This window comes from Drosophila sechellia, chromosome 2R (genome assembly GCF_004382195.2).
Source record: "Drosophila sechellia strain sech25 chromosome 2R, ASM438219v1, whole genome shotgun sequence".
NCBI classification, from domain to species: domain Eukaryota; kingdom Metazoa; phylum Arthropoda; class Insecta; order Diptera; family Drosophilidae; genus Drosophila; species Drosophila sechellia.
Genome location: NC_045950.1, coordinates 12,651,475 through 12,668,508, shown reverse-complemented (window position 1 = coordinate 12,668,508; position 17,034 = coordinate 12,651,475). Strand labels below are relative to the sequence as shown.

Sequence of the window (17,034 nt, the reverse complement as noted above, 5' to 3'; positions counted from 1 at the left end):
AGACGGACTTTTATGGGACTAAAAAGAAACGCTACTATTCTAAACTTTCACATAAACTATAAGTTTGATATTTTGTTTAGTCTAAATACGAGATTTTTTAGAACCTTATATTATTTTTTATGATCATCAAGGACATCTCGCCTTCTGATCGATTTTTACCCCTCTGAAATGCTAGTTACTAATTTCCATCCAATTTGTTTGTTATTCACAAAGGCTAGAGAATTTCTATAAATCCAATAAGAATTCGCTGACTTAACAGCGCACCCCGCCGACTGTTAAGTTAGCATAATCCACTGCGCGGGCGTCCAACAGAATGTTAGCCAACACGTGGGTCCACTGTTATGGGTGAAAAAACGTCACAAAAACCATGAAAATAACCGCGTAAACGGCACAAAAAACACAATTTCACTTGGTTTATATAAAGTGCAAACACTGCTGATTTTTATTACGTAGAAATGGTGAACGGATGGCTGCTAGACAAGTGTGTAGACTGGCTGCTCCAAAACGCTGCTTTCTCGCCTCGCAAGTGTGTTGCACAGTATATTCGCCCATTCAACCGCTTATTCGAAGAGAGCGAAGCCCATGTCGTCGTCCTCGGACTCGGACTCCTCCTTCTTCTCTTCCTTCTTGGCCTCCTTCTTGTCGCCACCGGCGGCGGCAGCGGGTGCGGCATCAGCGGCTGCGACGGCACCACCGCCGCCCACCGGCATCGAGGAGAGCTTCTCGCGACCCTCCTTGATCAGGTCGTCGATGCTCTTGCCAGCCAGCTCCTTGATGACCTTGGTCAGACGCTCGGCGTCAACCTCAACGCCCACGGAGCTGAGGATCTTCTCCAGATCGCCGTTGGCGGGCGAGTCCTTGCCACCGAGGACGGCCAGAAGGTAAGCAGCCACGTAACGCATGTTTAAGTCTTGGGTTCTTGACACGAAACGTGAATTGGCAAAATGTACGAAAAACACAACTTTCCTTCGCAAGTTGTAGTCGAAAAAGAGGCGGAAGTCAGTGTGGCCGCGCGGTCGAGGCTCGAAAATACCAGCTCATACTTATATATACCAAAATATACCAATTCCTTATCTAGCAATACCCCTAATGAACCGATAAATAATAATATTATTTTTAATTTTGATTTTAAGTAAAAGTTAAAGCAATATTATTAATTTGTAAACAATTTTGTGGGTTTTTTACATTTAAAACAGCAAAAACTATATAAATATATACATCATGGAAATCTTATCATTTGCAACACTGGGTTTCGAACTTGACTAACGTAATAGTGGGCTGCGTTTTGCCTTTGCAGTATTGGGTCACACTATTTGAATCGGTTCTGTTAAGTGAGGCCTAACATGCTGTTAAATGACTGGAAGAGTGGAAAATAAGAGCGATCGTAAGTTAAGAGACGGAAATAGGGATGCGCAAAAGTTAACAGCTAGCTATCGATGATTAACATGACGATCGTATTAACATAGAATATAACTGGTATATGCATATACATAAAATTCTAATAAGCTACATTTTAAAAACCGTTTCATAAAAAAGTAAAAATTAAATTTATTTTGGAAAATTTTATTAAATTTGATATGTAAAATACATAAATATTAGCGAATATTTTAAATTCTTCCCCTTTAAATTTAAGTTGCACCCAAAATAAATTTCAGATAAAAAATGAGACCAATCTTATTGTATGCTGTATATATAATTGCATATATAAATGATTGTTGTACAAAATTTTGAAATTGTATAATGCATTCCTGAACTTTGTGTATCACATTTCGATTTGGAGGGCCTTAAAACGCCCTCGAGAATCGTTTCACACGTAATGGTCATCAGATGGTTGATCGGCAGTAGTATTCACACTTAGCTTACGACTACAAACATATTAAGGTATTCTTTATTCCGGATCCGTATCCGGACACAATAACTGGACTGTCGCGAAAAAATAAACAAAATGCTTCACTACACTTAAAGGAACATTGTAACAAGAACGAAGCGCGGCCGCAATGATCAGTCCACTTCCACATCCATAATCCATTATCCATTCTGGGCATCGGGACTATAGGGGTTCCTGCTGGAAGTAGTCGTGCTCCAAACAGGCCAAGGCGGATGGTCGCAAGTGGAGGTCGTAGGAAAGCATTTTCTGTGAAGGAACACAGGGTGTGCGTTAGCTAGACCATGGAACAAGATATCTTCATTTTCATGCTCACATTCAACAGATCATCGGCGTACTTGCACAGGTTTGGGCAAAAGTCTTTTGGTCTCTTTGGATGCCGCTGGGGAAAGTGTTCCAGGGCCACGGAAATGGTCTGTGGCCACTGTTGCTCGGTGGGTCTGCCAGTCAGTCTGCGAGAAATCGCATAAATGTAATTAAAATCTCCGAATTCAAGGGCAGGATTGTGCACTCACTCGAAGATGCGGTCCAGCTGATTCTTCTCGGAGGTGCCCGGGAACAGGGCGCGCCTATTGAACATATCGAAGATGATGCAGGCGGCGCTCCAGATGTCCACGGTGCTGTTGTAGGGCTGGGCGAGCAGAACCTCGGGTGCGCGGTACCACAAGGTGACCACCACGGAGGTGAGCTTCATCTCCGAACCGTAGGTCTTGGCCAGGCCAAAGTCGGCGATCTTGAGGTGGCCCTGCGAGGAGACCAGCAGGTTCTGCGGCTTCAGATCCCGATGGATGATGCGGTGTGAGTGTAAGAAGTCCACACCGGTCAGTAGTTCCCTCGACAAGCGCTGCAATATGAAATTATTATATACTATGAAATTTGTTATCATTTGGAGACCCACCTGAATTGTGGGCGGCGACATGCCCGATTTGGGAAGTCTGTCTATAAGATCCGACAGATCCTGCTCCACATGCTCGAAAACCAGCAGAATCAGCAGTTGGCCGTCGCGCTCCAGAAACTGGCATACTTCGTACAGTCTGAAAAAGTAGGGGAAGAGCAATCTGTATGTATAAACTGTGTGATTTTGTGCGACAGAGCGCGATGTATGGCGGAAATGTTGAGAGATATAGAAAAAGTGGCATAAAATGCTGCTGGTTACGGTGGCGCCATTGGCCATACTTTGCTCGTTTCGGGAACTACGCGAAGCACTCGAGACAAACACATGCGCACACGGCGATCAAAGAGCGAAAGAGCGCAACAAGTAAGAGAGGCTAGAGATCGTTTTCGGACAGAGGCAAAACGTAAACGTTGGCAGAGCAGACTAGCATTATGTTATGTTAGCATTATGTTAGAAGCATTTCGGGCAGTTATTTTAACATTGCCTTTGAATTACTTAAAACGGCGCGCTTCTATTGAAACCTTCAACAGATACACTTGCTGTAGCAACTGGAACGTTGAACTTTTAAAAATACAGACAAATACAAGAAACCAAATTTACCACTGACTTATTTCTTGTACCCCTCCAACCGCTAAAAAATACTTTTGGCTTCAAACAAATTAACAGCTGCAACTTTGTAGCCATCTGCAACTGAACTTAACATTCTGTTGTGCGAGAGCTCTCACTCTCACTCTCTCTCTCTCGCGCTCTTGTACTGTACATATGACATTCGGATCGCGCTCTCACACTGCTAAAGTGCAAGCGAGCACGCACATCGATAACGCGCGACAGCAACATGTGGTTATCGAGCTGCTCTGCTAATTCAAATTCTTAACGGCCGCCGCAAGCGACTTAATGCCAATACAAAATTTCCGGATCTGCGGACTGCAGTGATCAGTTATCAGCGGGAACGGAGCGACTGGCTTGACTGGCATATGTCAGAAGCGAGGGCGTGCGCCGGGGGCAAATCGTCGGAATATTGCGGCTATAGCGTGCACAGATAAACACAAGCGCGCTGACATTGCAAGGCGGCTCTTTACAAATGAGTTTGGCAAATAATTGTGGCGCCGCCACTTGGCCCCAATGGCGCGTGATAACAACCCTCATATACAGCTAGCTATAGTTCTACAAAGAGTACTCAACTTCAAGGCCATTTAGAAGCCCTTGTGGCGGAATATACTACCCCATACTCACTTAACAATATTCGCATGATTGCTGGCATTCAGCTGCTTCAGCAGCGAGATCTCACGCAGCGTGGACATGGGCACTCCGTTCTCGTTCAGCGATATCCTCACCTTCTTCAGCGCCACTATGTTGCCGGTGACCACATCCCGGGCTCTGTAAACCGTTCCATAGGCACCTGCAAAAGTGGATCGAAATTGCACATCAAATGCTTATCGGAATATCAAAAATGAGGGGCCGCCCAAAACAACGGGAAACAAACGCGAAAGACAGCCCAAATAGAACGAAATAAAAGGCTAGGCAAAAGTCACTTGTGCGCCGATAAGATAGGTTGACTGCAGAAATGCAGAGAGGCGAGAGGGAGAATTTAACCTTTCTCTTGGATCGCCGATTTGGCATCGAAAGGGGCCACTTAGCTCCTTCATATCATTATGGTGTATTTATACTTTTCATATTCATCATCGTATTTATAGCCCTTACGATTGAAGTGACTTGATTTATTGGTTCATAATGATTTGCACAAACTGATCAACATAATAAAATATATAAACAAGTGGCAATGCAATACATGCATAAATTGGGCAGATATATGCAATAAAAATTAGTCAAAATATTGCACGAAATTCCGACTTATTTCCCCATGAAACTGCTTTTGTTTCAGGTACAAAGTGATCTCTATTCGCACGGGCGGAGAAATGCGACAAGAGACGAGCAATTCCCAATCAGAATCAAATGCCAGAGACTACATGTTGTCACCGAAAATTTATCACCCGTACGGACAAACGGACGGACGGACGGACATACATACATAGTAGACATGCGTGGGGTAGAAAGGCGAGAAGGCAGCAGCTATTTCGGTTGACACTGACATACATAGAAGCAGCAGATACAGATACACCCGAAATAAATGGAAATGGATTGGGGGGAGTTGGAGGGTGGGTTTTGGCTCGTGAACTGTGCCGCTGTTGCCACAGTCAAGCACAAGGCCGTGAGCTCGACTCGTTTTTGAACGTCGGCTACCGGTCTGTCCAATTGGAATTGTCAAAAAAATATACAAATTTACAAACAAAATAAACTCGCGAAATTGCGCACAGAAACCAAAAAAGCAATGCACTATGGGAAATTTATACACTTTTTCTGGCCAAAAAAATATGATATTAAATGCATGCATGTTTAGTTCTGCATGCCACAAATATATATAGATGGCGCCACAACGGTGACTAGTAAGACACCAGAAAAAAGTTAATTAAATAATTATTAGTTAGTTACTAATAAATAACTATATATATATTTATTAAACATCATTAAAGATATAAGCTAGGTAAGCCAATGCAAATGCAAAAATTATCTTAATATCTCGCTCCGTTCTCGAGTTCTTAATTTTGGCCAGAAAAAGTGGTCAAATTTCCCATAGTGCAAAGTAGCAACAATGAAACTTTGAGCGAAAGCGAATAATAATTGAATGAATGGGCACAGAAAGGCAGACAGCTGAAAGTTTGAGAGTGTGTGTTGTATAACAGATGAAATTGCGCGGAGGGGAAGGGCTCCATGAATGGTTTACCTTCCGGCTTTAAGGCTTTGACCCCCTCCCCGCCCCCCTTCAATTACCTTGGCTGAGCCCATGACTCGCACAAAAACCAGTAACAATATCCATCATTAGCATTCGCCAGCCCAGAGATCGGTGACGTAATTGATTTGGGCTTTATTTACAGCAAACAAGCGATCGTAATTGCTGACCACCAAAAAAAAAGCAAAGACCATGAGCCACTTGTCAGATCATTATGGATGTGAGATCGGCAGAAACACGTGGTCCGCCGAGAGTGGACCTAAAAGTATGCAGGAAGGTGTAGGAGCATTCCATGCTGACATCCAATATTTCCCCTTTTAGCGGAATTTCCACGCTTAATTAGTAAAGGGGGTGAAAAGACATTCGGCCAAGTGTACTTGTCATTTCAGCTTCATAACAATGTCGGAACCCCCGATTGATCGTAAATAAAAGTAAACAGTAGTGAAACCAAATAGCCCAGACTTTGTTAGCAAATTAAAGTTATCAAACGCTAACAACAAGCGGCCAGCGAACGAAGCCGACCGTGTGAAGAGAGCCGACCTATCCCAACAACAAAGCATCCACATTCCCATTATCAAATACCCAAGTTGCTCACCTTCGCCGATGATGTTGAGCTCCTGGTAGTTGAACGGATCGCCATCGCCGAACTTCTTCCCCTGGGACATTTTCTGCCGCTTCAGCTGGCGTACATATGACATTTAGCTGAATTTTCACTGTTATTTGCGTATTGCTCTAATATTCCGGGTAATGGACACCGTTAGTTGCACCAGCTGGAAGTGAAGGGGTGTTTTTCTTTGTGGTTATCGATCGTCTGCATGTCGCGTATCGATATGTCCTTGTGCCCCAAGCGATAGTTCGCACAGATCGCAGCGTGAGAGGGCGCGAGCGAGAGAGGGAGAGTGTGAGAGAGAGGGAGGGCCTTACCTGATTTCATACCTGTTGCCTTTTCTAGATAACCCCAAAAGCGGCGATAAAGACTGGTGTGACAGGTGCGCTAATGTAAGAAGTCTGGCTATATGCTCCGCTATGCTTTTCTATCTCCGAGAACCAAAAACCGAAAACATGGACAACTACATACATACATGTATGTAGATGGCGGCGGTCGTTGAACCGCGTTTAATATTTTCTTTCATTTCGTACATACTCCGTTTTTATGTCTAACCAATCGCAGAACGGCAAAGGCCAACACTAGTTATGACTTATTCATGTTCTTTCGTGACGCTGCTCGCCGTCTCCCCTTTGCCGCTTCGTTCGTGCATCCTGTTGCTCTTATTCGAGCTTGCCTGTGACGCTGTACTGGTGATCTGTAGTTGGCGTGGTACGCTATTCTCTCCTATCTGGAGTACTACTACTTTTCTGCCAGCAGAAAGTATGGGCACCGCAAAAAGAACCCGAATACAATGTGTTTTGTTGCTGCCATTTGTCAATTAATTCTAATCGCGAGACAAGCGAAACAACAATAATAAGCGACACAGACACCAAACTGGATAGAAAGAGAGTGGGTACAAATGGGAATTCGGAAAGGAATTGCGAGGTGTATATGTAGGTCTAAAATATGTACATGGTTATTGTTGCACTAGTTTTCGCCCCCTCTCTCCATCCCTCTCTCGCTCAACATTTGCGTTCTACTGATAAGGAAATTTGGGCTTCACTTTACTTTTTTTTTTTCGGTGAGCTTCAATGACAATTTTGTCGTTTTTCTCTCAACCGTTGTGCGAAATATTAGTTAAATATTAAGAAAATGTGGTTTTTATTTGCCCAGAGACTCGAACACACACAAAAAAACGACGCTAAGTGATTTCGCTTGAGAGATCGGTCTTGCACACACAACACCTCACACACACACGCACACACCGGAGTGGACACACACACAGGCGCAGGTATTATGAATACATATACGATTTTTATTCGCTTTGACGAAATTTTGGCATTTGTTGATAATCCAGCAAGAACCGCACGATAGGAGCAACGCGACGCGATTTTTTGGTGCCAACACGGTTCAGTTGCCCGGCAGTCGCACTTTAATTAAGTTTTTAAAACGTCTTATAAATTTTTACCAATATTCGTAAGAGCTGAGTGATTTTGTGTTTTCGTTGATGGCACAGCTCTCGAAACTGTTTTAGATGGTCTACTTAACAGCGGTTTCTCTTCGCCTGTTATCGCCCGCTGTTAGCAAACAGACGGCCGCTAACAGTGTGCTGTAGACGGCCAATCGGTTAACCGGTTAATTCCGAAATTGCTGTCAGCGATCGTTATTGAAATGTTATTCAGATTTGATATCCTTAGTGGGATTGCGTTATACTAATGTTATTGATTTCTGGTAACTTGATATTTTCAACTTGCAATAATGCCCAAAATTATTATTTTTGCCATGCGAATTTCAGGAATTTGATATATGTATTATATGTTAATGAAAATAATATTTGAAAAATTTTATTTTATTACTTATGATAGAATGTGAAAATTTAAAACTGTCGTGGTCAACTACAATTGGTCCACACATTTGTATCATTGACTTTTAGCATTTTTAGGATTTGGTAAACTTAAATTTTTATAACCCTGCAAAATAATAAAAAATTCTTGAATAAAATGTTTTAATGTTCTAGATTGGCGGCATAAATCAATTTGTAACTCAATCCGGCGATAAAGTCACTCGTGGAATGTATAATTTATTGACATGAGTTAAATGCCAAAAGTCGCTCAACCTTTTTTTTTTTGAGTGAAAGCTTGTTAACCGATTTCCAGCGATCTGGGCGGACTGCCAATTTCGAAATCGAATCAAGGCATTCCCAGTGGGGCGCGTAAATTTAAAAACAATGTTGCAAAAACATTGTGAAACCAACAACCTCATTTAACACCGCCTATCAATAATGTTACCAATTGGATTGGCGAACATTTCCATGGTTTTTGGGGAAAAAGCGCGATTAATTAGTAACGAAATCAAATTAGAGCATGGTGACGAAGTCAGCCAAGTGTTAATTACCACCAGCGGGTATCAGGCACCTAAATTATGGATGACGTACGCCTTTCCGGCTCAAAGTGAAAGGGCAAACAGCGAATGCGAATGAGAATACGAATGGTCAGGATGGCAGTGGTTGGTGGGAAATGGAAATATCACTTTCCCAGACAGCCGGAACGTGCCCCCTTTCTCACCTTTGGTGGCGCCAGTCGGCGATTGGCATTTGTGATTCAATTGCTGCAGTCCATCTTGGCCACTTAGCACCTCGATGAGTCGTACTCCTCCGCGGAAATCAACGCCCATCCGTGGAGCATACCTCGTCCAATTAGAACACCAGCATTTCCGACTCCCAGCCAACTGATTCATCTGAACTTAGAGAACATGAATGAATAATGATGAGTGTGTGCTATCAGGATTTCTGGGTATCACAATCGGCTTTGTCTTTCAACCAATAATTCCCGAGGAAGCTGCCATCGGATTAGCCACTTAATTTGCATTAGTTTGAATGTCTAGATCGTTGCCGGAATAATGGGATTATGTGTACCGTTAGGATCCGGTCGGATCTGAAATTCAGCGATCGGCGAATAGACGCAAGTCGCTGATAAGCATTTATATTTTGTTTTTCACTCTCTGACATTTTGTCGGCCAGTGACGACGGCGCTTATCGGCGCTGGCGATTAATCTTATTGCGTTTCAAACCGGCTGCGAGCCAAAAAACTAATTTAATTTAAATTCATTGTGCAAATATAATGGTCAAAATGGCTTGGTTCTGGCTAAAAATACGCAAGAAAATGACAAGCCAAACAAAGAGTCCAAATGAATCGCGTTCTGAGCCCGTTTTTTTTTGTTCGGGGGTGTTGACGGGCAATTTGGCTAAATGTTAGCCAATTGAATAAATCAGCCAGCAGCAGCGCGGCAGTCTGCCGCAGCAACCGGTTGGCCATTGACACGGCCAAGACGGGTCTCGAAATCGACAAACTAATGCCACTTGGCCAACAACGTCACTGGCCCAACGAATCGAACACACTAGTCCCAAACCCGAACCCCAACGATCGCAGATCTGAGATCTGAGAGGCGAGATCTGAGATCCGAGATCTGATCCACTGATCACGTGCGGCAAGAAGGGGGTTTTCTTTTGGCCAGCGGTATCCGGAGACCCGATCCAGTCGAGCGCGGCTCATTACCATTGGCATTAAACAAGAAATCGCGACCTTGGGACTACGTGTTCCCCGTCAAGCATGAAAGCCAAGCTCAAGTGCTGGGTTGACAGTTTTCCAAACATCCATCCAAACATGCGTCACCGCACCGCACAGCGATTTGCATAATGATCTCCAAATTGGTTCCGATCCGATGCCGTGATCTCGGCGCGGGATCTCGAGATCTTGCGATCTCTAGAGCCATAGATCTTGAGAAACTTTACGACTCCATGGTGGCTTCCGTGTGTGTGGCGCCAGTTCCCCATCCTAATCCCCAGTCTCATACTCATCCTGTTTATCCGCTATCCGCGGGATTAGTGTCTTCTTGATTAGTAAGTGCGTCATGGAAAAAGTTTAATTAGTTCCCGCCGAAGATCGAAGATCGGTTAATGCCAAGCGCAAACAAACACGGCTTATTGACGCATATGTGATTCGCTGGGATTCGATTTGAATTGAATTGAATTGATACCCCTGGGAAGCCGCAGAAGCGTTAATTACGTGACCAGCTGGAGCGGCCAAAATGCAGCCAGTGCCAGCAATTTGGCAACTTGGCCACAAAACACTGGAACTGGAACCCTCGTTTTTTCTTTTTTTTTTTTGGCGGCAAAGGGGGCTGCTACGCACGCCGCGATATCGGCAATATTTAGCGAAACCCGGGTCCAAACCAGTTCCGCGGGGCGAGGGCATCGAATCGGGCCGTATAAAAGTGAATTGTCACAAAAATTCTGAACAGTCGAAGCGCACGCTCAGCGGCGACAGCATCGAGAATCGAAGCAGATAAAAGCCAAATCCACAGCCCCGGGGGCCAACAAGGTGTTAAGCGATCACTGATAACAAACTAACTAACTAACGATCGATCAGAACGGTTTCGACTTTACGCGAGTGCAATCTTCAATCTACAATCTGCAATCTACGATCTGCAATCTACGATCTGCAATCTACAATCTTCCATCCGAATCGGAACAAGTGACAAAGTGCAGCCTCAAAAACAGGATACTCCACTCATTTAGGCTACTGAACGCAACCCGACTACCGCATACCCAGCAATGATGTTTGCGTACACTTGGCAAGTGAGTATTATTGCTTATCGCAGTTCGAAATTTATGAGCCAAACACAACACAGGCCAACAAAGAAACGTGTTTCGTCGATTAACATTTTCATTTTCGACCAAAAACCGAAAACCAAAAATTCACAAATTAAGGCTGCAAACGGACAGCGTACTCTGATTTTTTCGCCGCCGGACAAGGCCGAACGCATTATCGAATCAAGTTATTCTATTTCTATATCTTATAGCTGTTTCTATTTCCATTTCCATTTCGATTCGATTCGATCTTGTGATCATCTCGATGAGGAAGTGTCGTAAAATGGCTTTATTTCGTGCCCATGGCACTTTGCACTTGATCTTGGGCTCATCCGCGGATGATCATCCATCCTGCTGGGAGCCTTGATACCGTTTACAAAGTCGAGCTCTTAACCCTGAACCACATGAAACGCAACCGGTTACAGTCTCGGTTTCGATCTCGATCTTCTCCTTCTGCCCCGCTGCTGTTGTAATTAATTTGTTTTGACTGCGGTTAAGGTTTTACATAATTCAAAAACCAGCGAAAAACATAGCACAATTACACTTGGCCTAGCAGATGGGTGATCCAGGAAGGGATTGGGCTATGCCAGCGATGCATCCGGTTGGGTGGCGCCTAGAGATCAGCTGGATTCTCGGGCTCATGCCCGATGACGCCCACCAAAATCGCGACGACGTGCTCATGAATATTTTACGTGCGACTATAAATTAGATTTGATTGCGGTTATATCATGGATCGCCTCCCCTTCGCCGCCAGTTGGTTAATTTAAATTAATTATTGTATGCTAATTCGCAGCATAAGCGCTAAGAGCAGACAGGTTCTGGCCGGCGCAGCCACTGGCCTCCACCAGCTATTCACACCTCTGACTGACTTGTGTCCCATCCCTTGCTTCCTTGTTCCCTTGCAGCTCGCTCCACTGGTCCTGGTCGTCCTGGCGACAACGATGACGACGATGGCTGCACCGCAGCAGCAGGAGGTGCCCCACGCCCTGCTGGACATCGAGACGCCCAATCAGTTCAACTACAGTCCCTCGCCGCTGGCCCAGCCGGATAGCCTGCGATCCAAGCCGTACTTCGACTTCCTGAGCACCCTGTATGCCCACGATACGGCCAAGTCGAACCTTTTCCGGCCGTATTCGGTGCGCCAGCGCAGGGATGCGGATGTCCAGAAGCTGAGTCGTCCTCGCCGGGCCATCGTCTTTCGGCCGCTGTTCGTGTACAAGCAGCAGGAGATCCGGAAGCAGGAGATCCGGGACAGGAACGCCCAGAGGCGCCACGATCTGAACCGCCTGCAGCGGGTGTAGTACTCGCAGGAACAATCCAATCGAATACAGTGTCCATCCAGCCAACCCGGGTTGGGTTGGCCTTCTACAGGGTCCTCTAGCACTTAGCCACTTAGCCACTTTCGATGCGTCCTAGCCCTAAGTCAAATGCACTGCAGCACGTAAAGAGAAGGAGAGAGGAGGAGCACTCATCATATCAAATATTATATTATATTATATTATATATACACACATTCGCACCAGCACACCAACCACCCACCCACATCCTCGTAGTTTAAGGCCAGATGTTTGTTATGTCACTTGTTATCGCGACGTTTGATTAAAGCCAACAAAACTGATATCAAAATGCAATAGCTGCTTTCTTACTTTCATTCTGGGGGCGATTTATTCATCCGAATCATCGGTATGAGTGAGATGAACTCATGTGACCGGCTGGAGATCTAGTTTTGGTCGCATTGCACTTGGAAAGGCTATTAACCGGATCTTCACTGGGTTTTTAATCACGCTACCGTTCAGGTTTTTACTTTCTGAATTCGTTTAGCATATGAAATTTGGAATAAGTTCTTCAATCCTCCGAAATGATTGAGGCTTTCCCTTTTTTTTTTTGCGTCAGCAGCAAAACATCATAAATTATAATCTTTTATATGTATTTATAATTTTAGGCAGAGTAACTAACAAAACTCACTTGCAGTTAGTTGCAGCTGGTTATAAAACCAATTGAAATCATGCTGAAATAGCTAGTAGATAGATGAGTATAGATTTTATGGCTATGGTAACTAAAGTTCTATAATTATGCACTTTAAATTGTATTTTAAAATGTATTTTTCTGTAGAAAACAAGGAAGTGAGTTGTTAGCTGCCACAACTCACTATAAATATTTATGATCCAATGAAGCACACGTTTACTTGCCACCAATCATCGCGTATCTTGATTGAATGTCGAATGCCAAGAATGTATATTCATGAAATATCTTCATTTATATCGAATCTTCATTAAGTAAATATCAGTTGGAGTTGCGAATGAGTTGGGCAAATATTTTGATGCCTACTCGCCCCACACGATATTCTCGATCCAGTCGGTGTACAGATGGACCTTGGTGTACACACTGGGCAGCCCGTGGACACCGCAGACCAGGCCGTAGGAGGTGATGCCAATCACCTGCTTCAGGCACGAGTAGGTGGGATGCTGCACGAAGAGCGGGCCACCGGAGTCGCCATAACAAGTATCCGCACTGGTGTACCGCGATCCCGCACACAACTGGGTGCGCTCATCGATCTTGTGCTCCAGCCGCTGGCTGCACTGGCTGACATCGAATCTCTCGAGGCTCACCTTGAGCAGATGCGACGAGGCGTGTCCACCCTCCGAGGTGGCGCCCCATCCTGCGGCTGCCACCTGTAGATGCTCATTTCCGCCATCGAGCGGCAGGCAGGCAGGTGCCACATACTCGCTGAAAGTCGCCTCCTTTTCCAGCTCCACCACGGCAATGTCGTTCTTGCGACTGCCCGTGTCATCATCTTCGCCGTACGCCGGATGCACCACATAGTTGACCACCCGGAAGTCCTGCGGCTGGGCATCATCCGTGGTGCTATTGTAGTCCAGTTCGCCCAGTCTGACCACGTACTTGGGGGAATCGTAGTTGGGATCCAGACGCTGCTCCTTGGTCCTGAGATTAATCAACAAAAGCAGTCATTAAATATTTGAGTTGGATGAATGATTGATGCTTTTTTAATTGATAAAGTGTCGAAACTGGATTATTCCAAATTCCGATTTCCACGTAGGAAAGATTTTCGGAAACATAATGTTTAAAACATGATGTTTTTTCTGTGTTTAGACCATTATTAGCAGCAAAACATCATAAATTATAATCTTTAATATGTATTTATAATTTTAGGCAGAGTAACTAACAAAACTCACTTGCAGTTAGTTGCAGCTGGTTATAAAACAAATTGAAATCATGCTGAAATAGCTAGTAGATAGATGAAGTATATGCAAGTACAGATTTTATAGCTATGGTAACTAAAGTTCTATAATTATGCACTTTAAATTGTGCACTGTAAATTGCGCAGTGACGAATAGATATTCCGATAATCAAATGCGAATTTATGCTGATTTTTTGTTTTTCTGAACTAAATTCCAAGCGACAAATAAGAGGCTGCTCTAAATAAATTAAAGTTATATGTTGGGCTAACATTATTTTAATAAATTAAATGACAAGGAGTAGTACTTTAAATTAATAAAAGCTAGTAGCTAGATAAAGAAAGATGTTTTTAAGAAAGGAATTTATTTACTTTTGCTTTTGTTGAATATTAATTACTATTTATGTTTGGTCTTGATTACACTGTTATTTCTAATCAACTTCTAAGTGATATAAATGTTCTTGGGATTTTCAAATACCACTTACTCGCTGGTTTCCAGGCAGTGGGCGGCGGTGAGCACGAACTTGGGATGGATGATGATGCCCCCGCAGTCCCAGTCGATTTGGGATGGGTTTTTCCCGCGCTGACCCAGCAGCGCCATGAAGGGAAATTCCCGGCCAGCGGCCTTGGCGCCACCCACAATGAAGGGGGTGGTGCGGCAGGAAGTTCTTATCTCGTTGAAGCGACGGCATTCTGTTTGGGTGCATAAATATCATATTTTTACTTATGATTTGTTTCAAGATTTCTTTGCAGTGCAGCTCAAAACAGACCCTTTTCGAATCTCCTGAGGCCAATATCTGCGGAGAACTGCTGCGATTGAGCTTGCATATTGATGGGCAGTGGACAGCAAACAATGCCGTTGAATTTGTCGCAATATTTCACAAATCTTCCGATTAGGTGCAGATCGAAGAATACAGACGGGCAATCCGTGGCACTCAGTTCCTTGCACTCCCCAGTTCCATTATCGCAGAATTCGGATAAAACATTGCGTATTACTGCTAGGATTAGCAGGATCTCGAATATCACTTGCATGTCAGCCAACGACTATTTCAAAACTGAGCTCCGAAAATAAAAAGTTGGAAAGTTTGTTGATAAGCGGATAAGTAATAATGAGAGTTGAGAATCCAGTCCATATTACCATATTTGTTGCTTGGAAATTATTATTTAAAGCTGATAGAAGCATTAAGTAAAATAGTAGCAGAATCTAAAGTAAGATTTCATTGTTTTAATAGTATTATTAATTCTGCTTATTTGACATGTTAACAATATTTTTAAACTTTTTAGTTAGCGAATACACACACCCTTGCAGTGATGCCTCTCCTTTTGCCACGCAAGCCGAATGGTTGGAAACATTAATAAAATCGACAACTATTCTTATTGTTCCACCCTACCCTAAAATTAGGCAGACCGTTCGTGGCAAATTATATAATTGGCAAAAGAAGCATGCAAAATAAATTGAAATATTTATAACCTATATATGTTATAAAAAACATGTTTGATACCCTTATTTCTAGCCATTTAATAAGTTAATAATAATAATTTATAAATATAATTTATATGCAGCCGACAGCCACTGCAAATATCTAGCTGATATTCCTATATTTTACAAACATAGGAAACAGCGTGAAATATTAATTCATAGCATAAATATTGATTTTAGACTTTCTAAATATCTTGTTTTATATTTAATACAACTAATAAATAAATTTGTATATGTAGAATCTGATTTTATGTTATGTTTCGGTATGTCTAATGTATCACGCTGGTATTTAAAGTATATTTTAACTGTTTAGCCGGTATTTTTAGCGTACGTTTGAGCGGTCACACTGCCTTAAATCTCTTTCCGTTTTTGTGCGCAACCAAAAAAGATGGCCGATGTAAATATCTAATACAAAATCCAATGAAAAACTCGGCATCCGTGCGGGAATCCAACAAAATGCCAAACGAAACACAATTAGAACACTTCGTTGCACGGCTGCTGGTGTTATTCTGGAGTTTCGCTTCGCGATTTACCGGCTAAATGGAAACTAATGTCGGTGTTTTTTTCGTTCTATGCAGCAAGTCGATGAAAGTCTGAAGAAGAAGCGTACCTTCAAGAAGTTCACCTACCGCGGTGTCGACTTGGACCAGCTTCTGGACATGCCCAAGTGAGTTGCCAGCTCCACATCCCCAACTGCAATCCCCAAATAAACGTGATTCCTTCGCCCAATTTAGCAACCAGCTGGTGGAGCTGATGCACAGCCGTGCCCGCAGGCGTTTCTCCCGCGGACTGAAGCGCAAGCCAATGGCTCTGATCAAGAAGCTGCGCAAGGCCAAGAAGGAGGCACCGCCAAATGAGAAGCCCGAGATCGTCAAGACCCACCTGAGGAACATGATCATCGTACCCGAGATGACCGGCTCCATCATTGGCGTCTACAACGGCAAGGACTTCGGACAGGTAAGAGCGAAACTGTGGAGGAGGACCTGTTTTTGGAGCACTACATGGTGTGTCAATCGCTAATCATTGTTCCCGCCAAGATGCTCCACATGCATCTTGGTTAGGTTGTTCAGATGCAGCCTTCTAAGCTTCGATATCCAAAAGTGGATAAGGTGCATGGTATATATAAAGTCATTCTGGGTGTTCCCAGGGACTTCATTCTTTTGAATTCAAATCGATTTCATAGACCAGGAATTTTGGATTAGTGATTGACAAACTAGATAGGAAGCTCTAAAAGATTGGCCCCTCTCAATGCACCCATTTAGATCCTAGATCCACACAACTAACACCTATTTTCGCCCATCCACAGGTGGAGGTCAAGCCCGAGATGATCGGTCACTACCTGGGCGAGTTCGCCCTGACCTACAAGCCCGTCAAGCACGGTCGTCCTGGTATCGGTGCCACCCACAGCTCCCGTTTCATTCCTCTGAAGTGAGCGCTGCTCCTCTTCTGGGTTGTTGAGATGAATGATGCGTGAATAAATGAAACGTACTTTTATAAGAACATCTGCGTTGCGTTTTCCATCTAATGCCGTTCGAAAAGTAAATGAGTGGTCG

At 43.8% G+C, this 17,034-nt stretch overlaps 5 protein-coding genes across 7 annotated transcripts; 2 read left to right on the top strand and 3 right to left on the bottom strand.

Moving 5' to 3' along the window:
- Nucleotides 1–409: 409 nt before the first annotated feature.
- Nucleotides 410–1,005, bottom strand: LOC6609466 (60S acidic ribosomal protein P2). The gene has a single exon (XM_002034115.2). It carries the CDS (start codon nt 900–902, stop codon nt 561–563), a length of 342 nt encoding a protein of 113 aa, XP_002034151.1. The 5' UTR covers nt 903–1,005; the 3' UTR covers nt 410–560.
- Nucleotides 1,006–1,672: 667 nt separating this feature from the next.
- On the bottom strand, nt 1,673–7,716 carry LOC6609465 (cyclin-dependent kinase 4). Of its 3 annotated transcripts, none has more exons than XM_032714259.1 (7): nt 7,626–7,716; nt 6,164–6,338; nt 4,014–4,179; nt 2,784–2,919; nt 2,401–2,729; nt 2,202–2,337; nt 1,673–2,134 (listed from the first exon to the last, which is right to left on the bottom strand). In XM_032714259.1, exons 2-7 carry the CDS (start codon nt 6,264–6,266, stop codon nt 2,051–2,053), a joined length of 954 nt encoding a protein of 317 aa, XP_032570150.1. In that variant the 5' UTR covers nt 6,267–6,338; nt 7,626–7,716; the 3' UTR covers nt 1,673–2,050. The 3 variants fall into 3 exon arrangements, with proteins under 3 accessions (XP_032570150.1, XP_032570152.1, XP_032570151.1); XM_032714261.1 differs by lacking the exon at nt 7,626–7,716 and adding an exon at nt 6,493–7,596; XM_032714260.1 differs by lacking the exon at nt 7,626–7,716 and adding an exon at nt 7,226–7,596.
- A 2,739-nt stretch (nt 7,717–10,455) lies between these two features.
- LOC6609464 lies at nt 10,456–12,436 on the top strand. Its single transcript, XM_002034113.2, has 2 exons — nt 10,456–10,793; nt 11,711–12,436. Exons 1-2 carry the CDS (start codon nt 10,770–10,772, stop codon nt 12,104–12,106), a joined length of 420 nt encoding a protein of 139 aa, XP_002034149.2. The 5' UTR covers nt 10,456–10,769; the 3' UTR covers nt 12,107–12,436.
- Nucleotides 12,437–13,016: 580 nt separating this feature from the next.
- LOC6609463 (serine protease snake) lies at nt 13,017–15,040 on the bottom strand. Its single transcript, XM_002034112.2, has 3 exons — nt 14,772–15,040; nt 14,487–14,694; nt 13,017–13,748 (listed from the first exon to the last, which is right to left on the bottom strand). The coding sequence occupies exons 1-3, from the start codon at nt 15,031–15,033 to the stop codon at nt 13,130–13,132; spliced, it is 1,089 nt and encodes a 362-aa protein (XP_002034148.1). The 5' UTR covers nt 15,034–15,040; the 3' UTR covers nt 13,017–13,129.
- Nucleotides 15,041–15,785: 745 nt separating this feature from the next.
- On the top strand, nt 15,786–16,983 carry LOC6609462 (40S ribosomal protein S15). The gene is made up of 4 exons (XM_002034111.2): nt 15,786–15,878; nt 16,060–16,148; nt 16,216–16,438; nt 16,788–16,983. Exons 1-4 carry the CDS (start codon nt 15,870–15,872, stop codon nt 16,911–16,913), a joined length of 447 nt encoding a protein of 148 aa, XP_002034147.1. The 5' UTR covers nt 15,786–15,869; the 3' UTR covers nt 16,914–16,983.
- The last annotated feature ends 51 nt before the right edge of the window (nt 16,984–17,034 follow it).

Excerpts from the sequence above, each read along its gene's own strand:
- LOC6609466 (XM_002034115.2), bottom strand. The coding sequence starts at position 902 with ATGCGTTACGTGGCTGCTTACCTTCTGGCCGTCCTCGGTGGCAAGGAC.
- LOC6609465 (XM_032714259.1), bottom strand. The coding sequence starts at position 6,266 with ATGTCATATGTACGCCAGCTGAAGCGGCAGAAAATGTCCCAGGGGAAG. Across the intron at positions 2,338-2,400 it reads CAGCTGGACCGCATCTTCGA|ACTGACTGGCAGACCCACCG; the intron begins GTGAGTGCACAA and ends GATTTCTCGCAG. Across the intron at positions 2,135-2,201 it reads ACGCCGATGATCTGTTGAAT|AAAATGCTTTCCTACGACCT; the intron begins GTGAGCATGAAA and ends GTTCCTTCACAG.
- LOC6609464 (XM_002034113.2), top strand. The coding sequence starts at position 10,770 with ATGATGTTTGCGTACACTTGGCAA. Across the intron at positions 10,794-11,710 it reads TGTTTGCGTACACTTGGCAA|CTCGCTCCACTGGTCCTGGT; the intron begins GTGAGTATTATT and ends GTTCCCTTGCAG.
- LOC6609463 (XM_002034112.2), bottom strand. The coding sequence starts at position 15,033 with ATGCAAGTGATATTCGAGATCCTGCTAATCCTAGCAGTAATACGCAAT. Across the intron at positions 14,695-14,771 it reads CCTCAGGAGATTCGAAAAGG|AATGCCGTCGCTTCAACGAG; the intron begins GTCTGTTTTGAG and ends GCACCCAAACAG. Across the intron at positions 13,749-14,486 it reads CACTGCCTGGAAACCAGCGA|GACCAAGGAGCAGCGTCTGG; the intron begins GTAAGTGGTATT and ends GATTAATCTCAG.
- LOC6609462 (XM_002034111.2), top strand. Across the intron at positions 16,149-16,215 it reads CAGCTTCTGGACATGCCCAA|CAACCAGCTGGTGGAGCTGA; the intron begins GTGAGTTGCCAG and ends CGCCCAATTTAG. Across the intron at positions 16,439-16,787 it reads ACGGCAAGGACTTCGGACAG|GTGGAGGTCAAGCCCGAGAT; the intron begins GTAAGAGCGAAA and ends GCCCATCCACAG.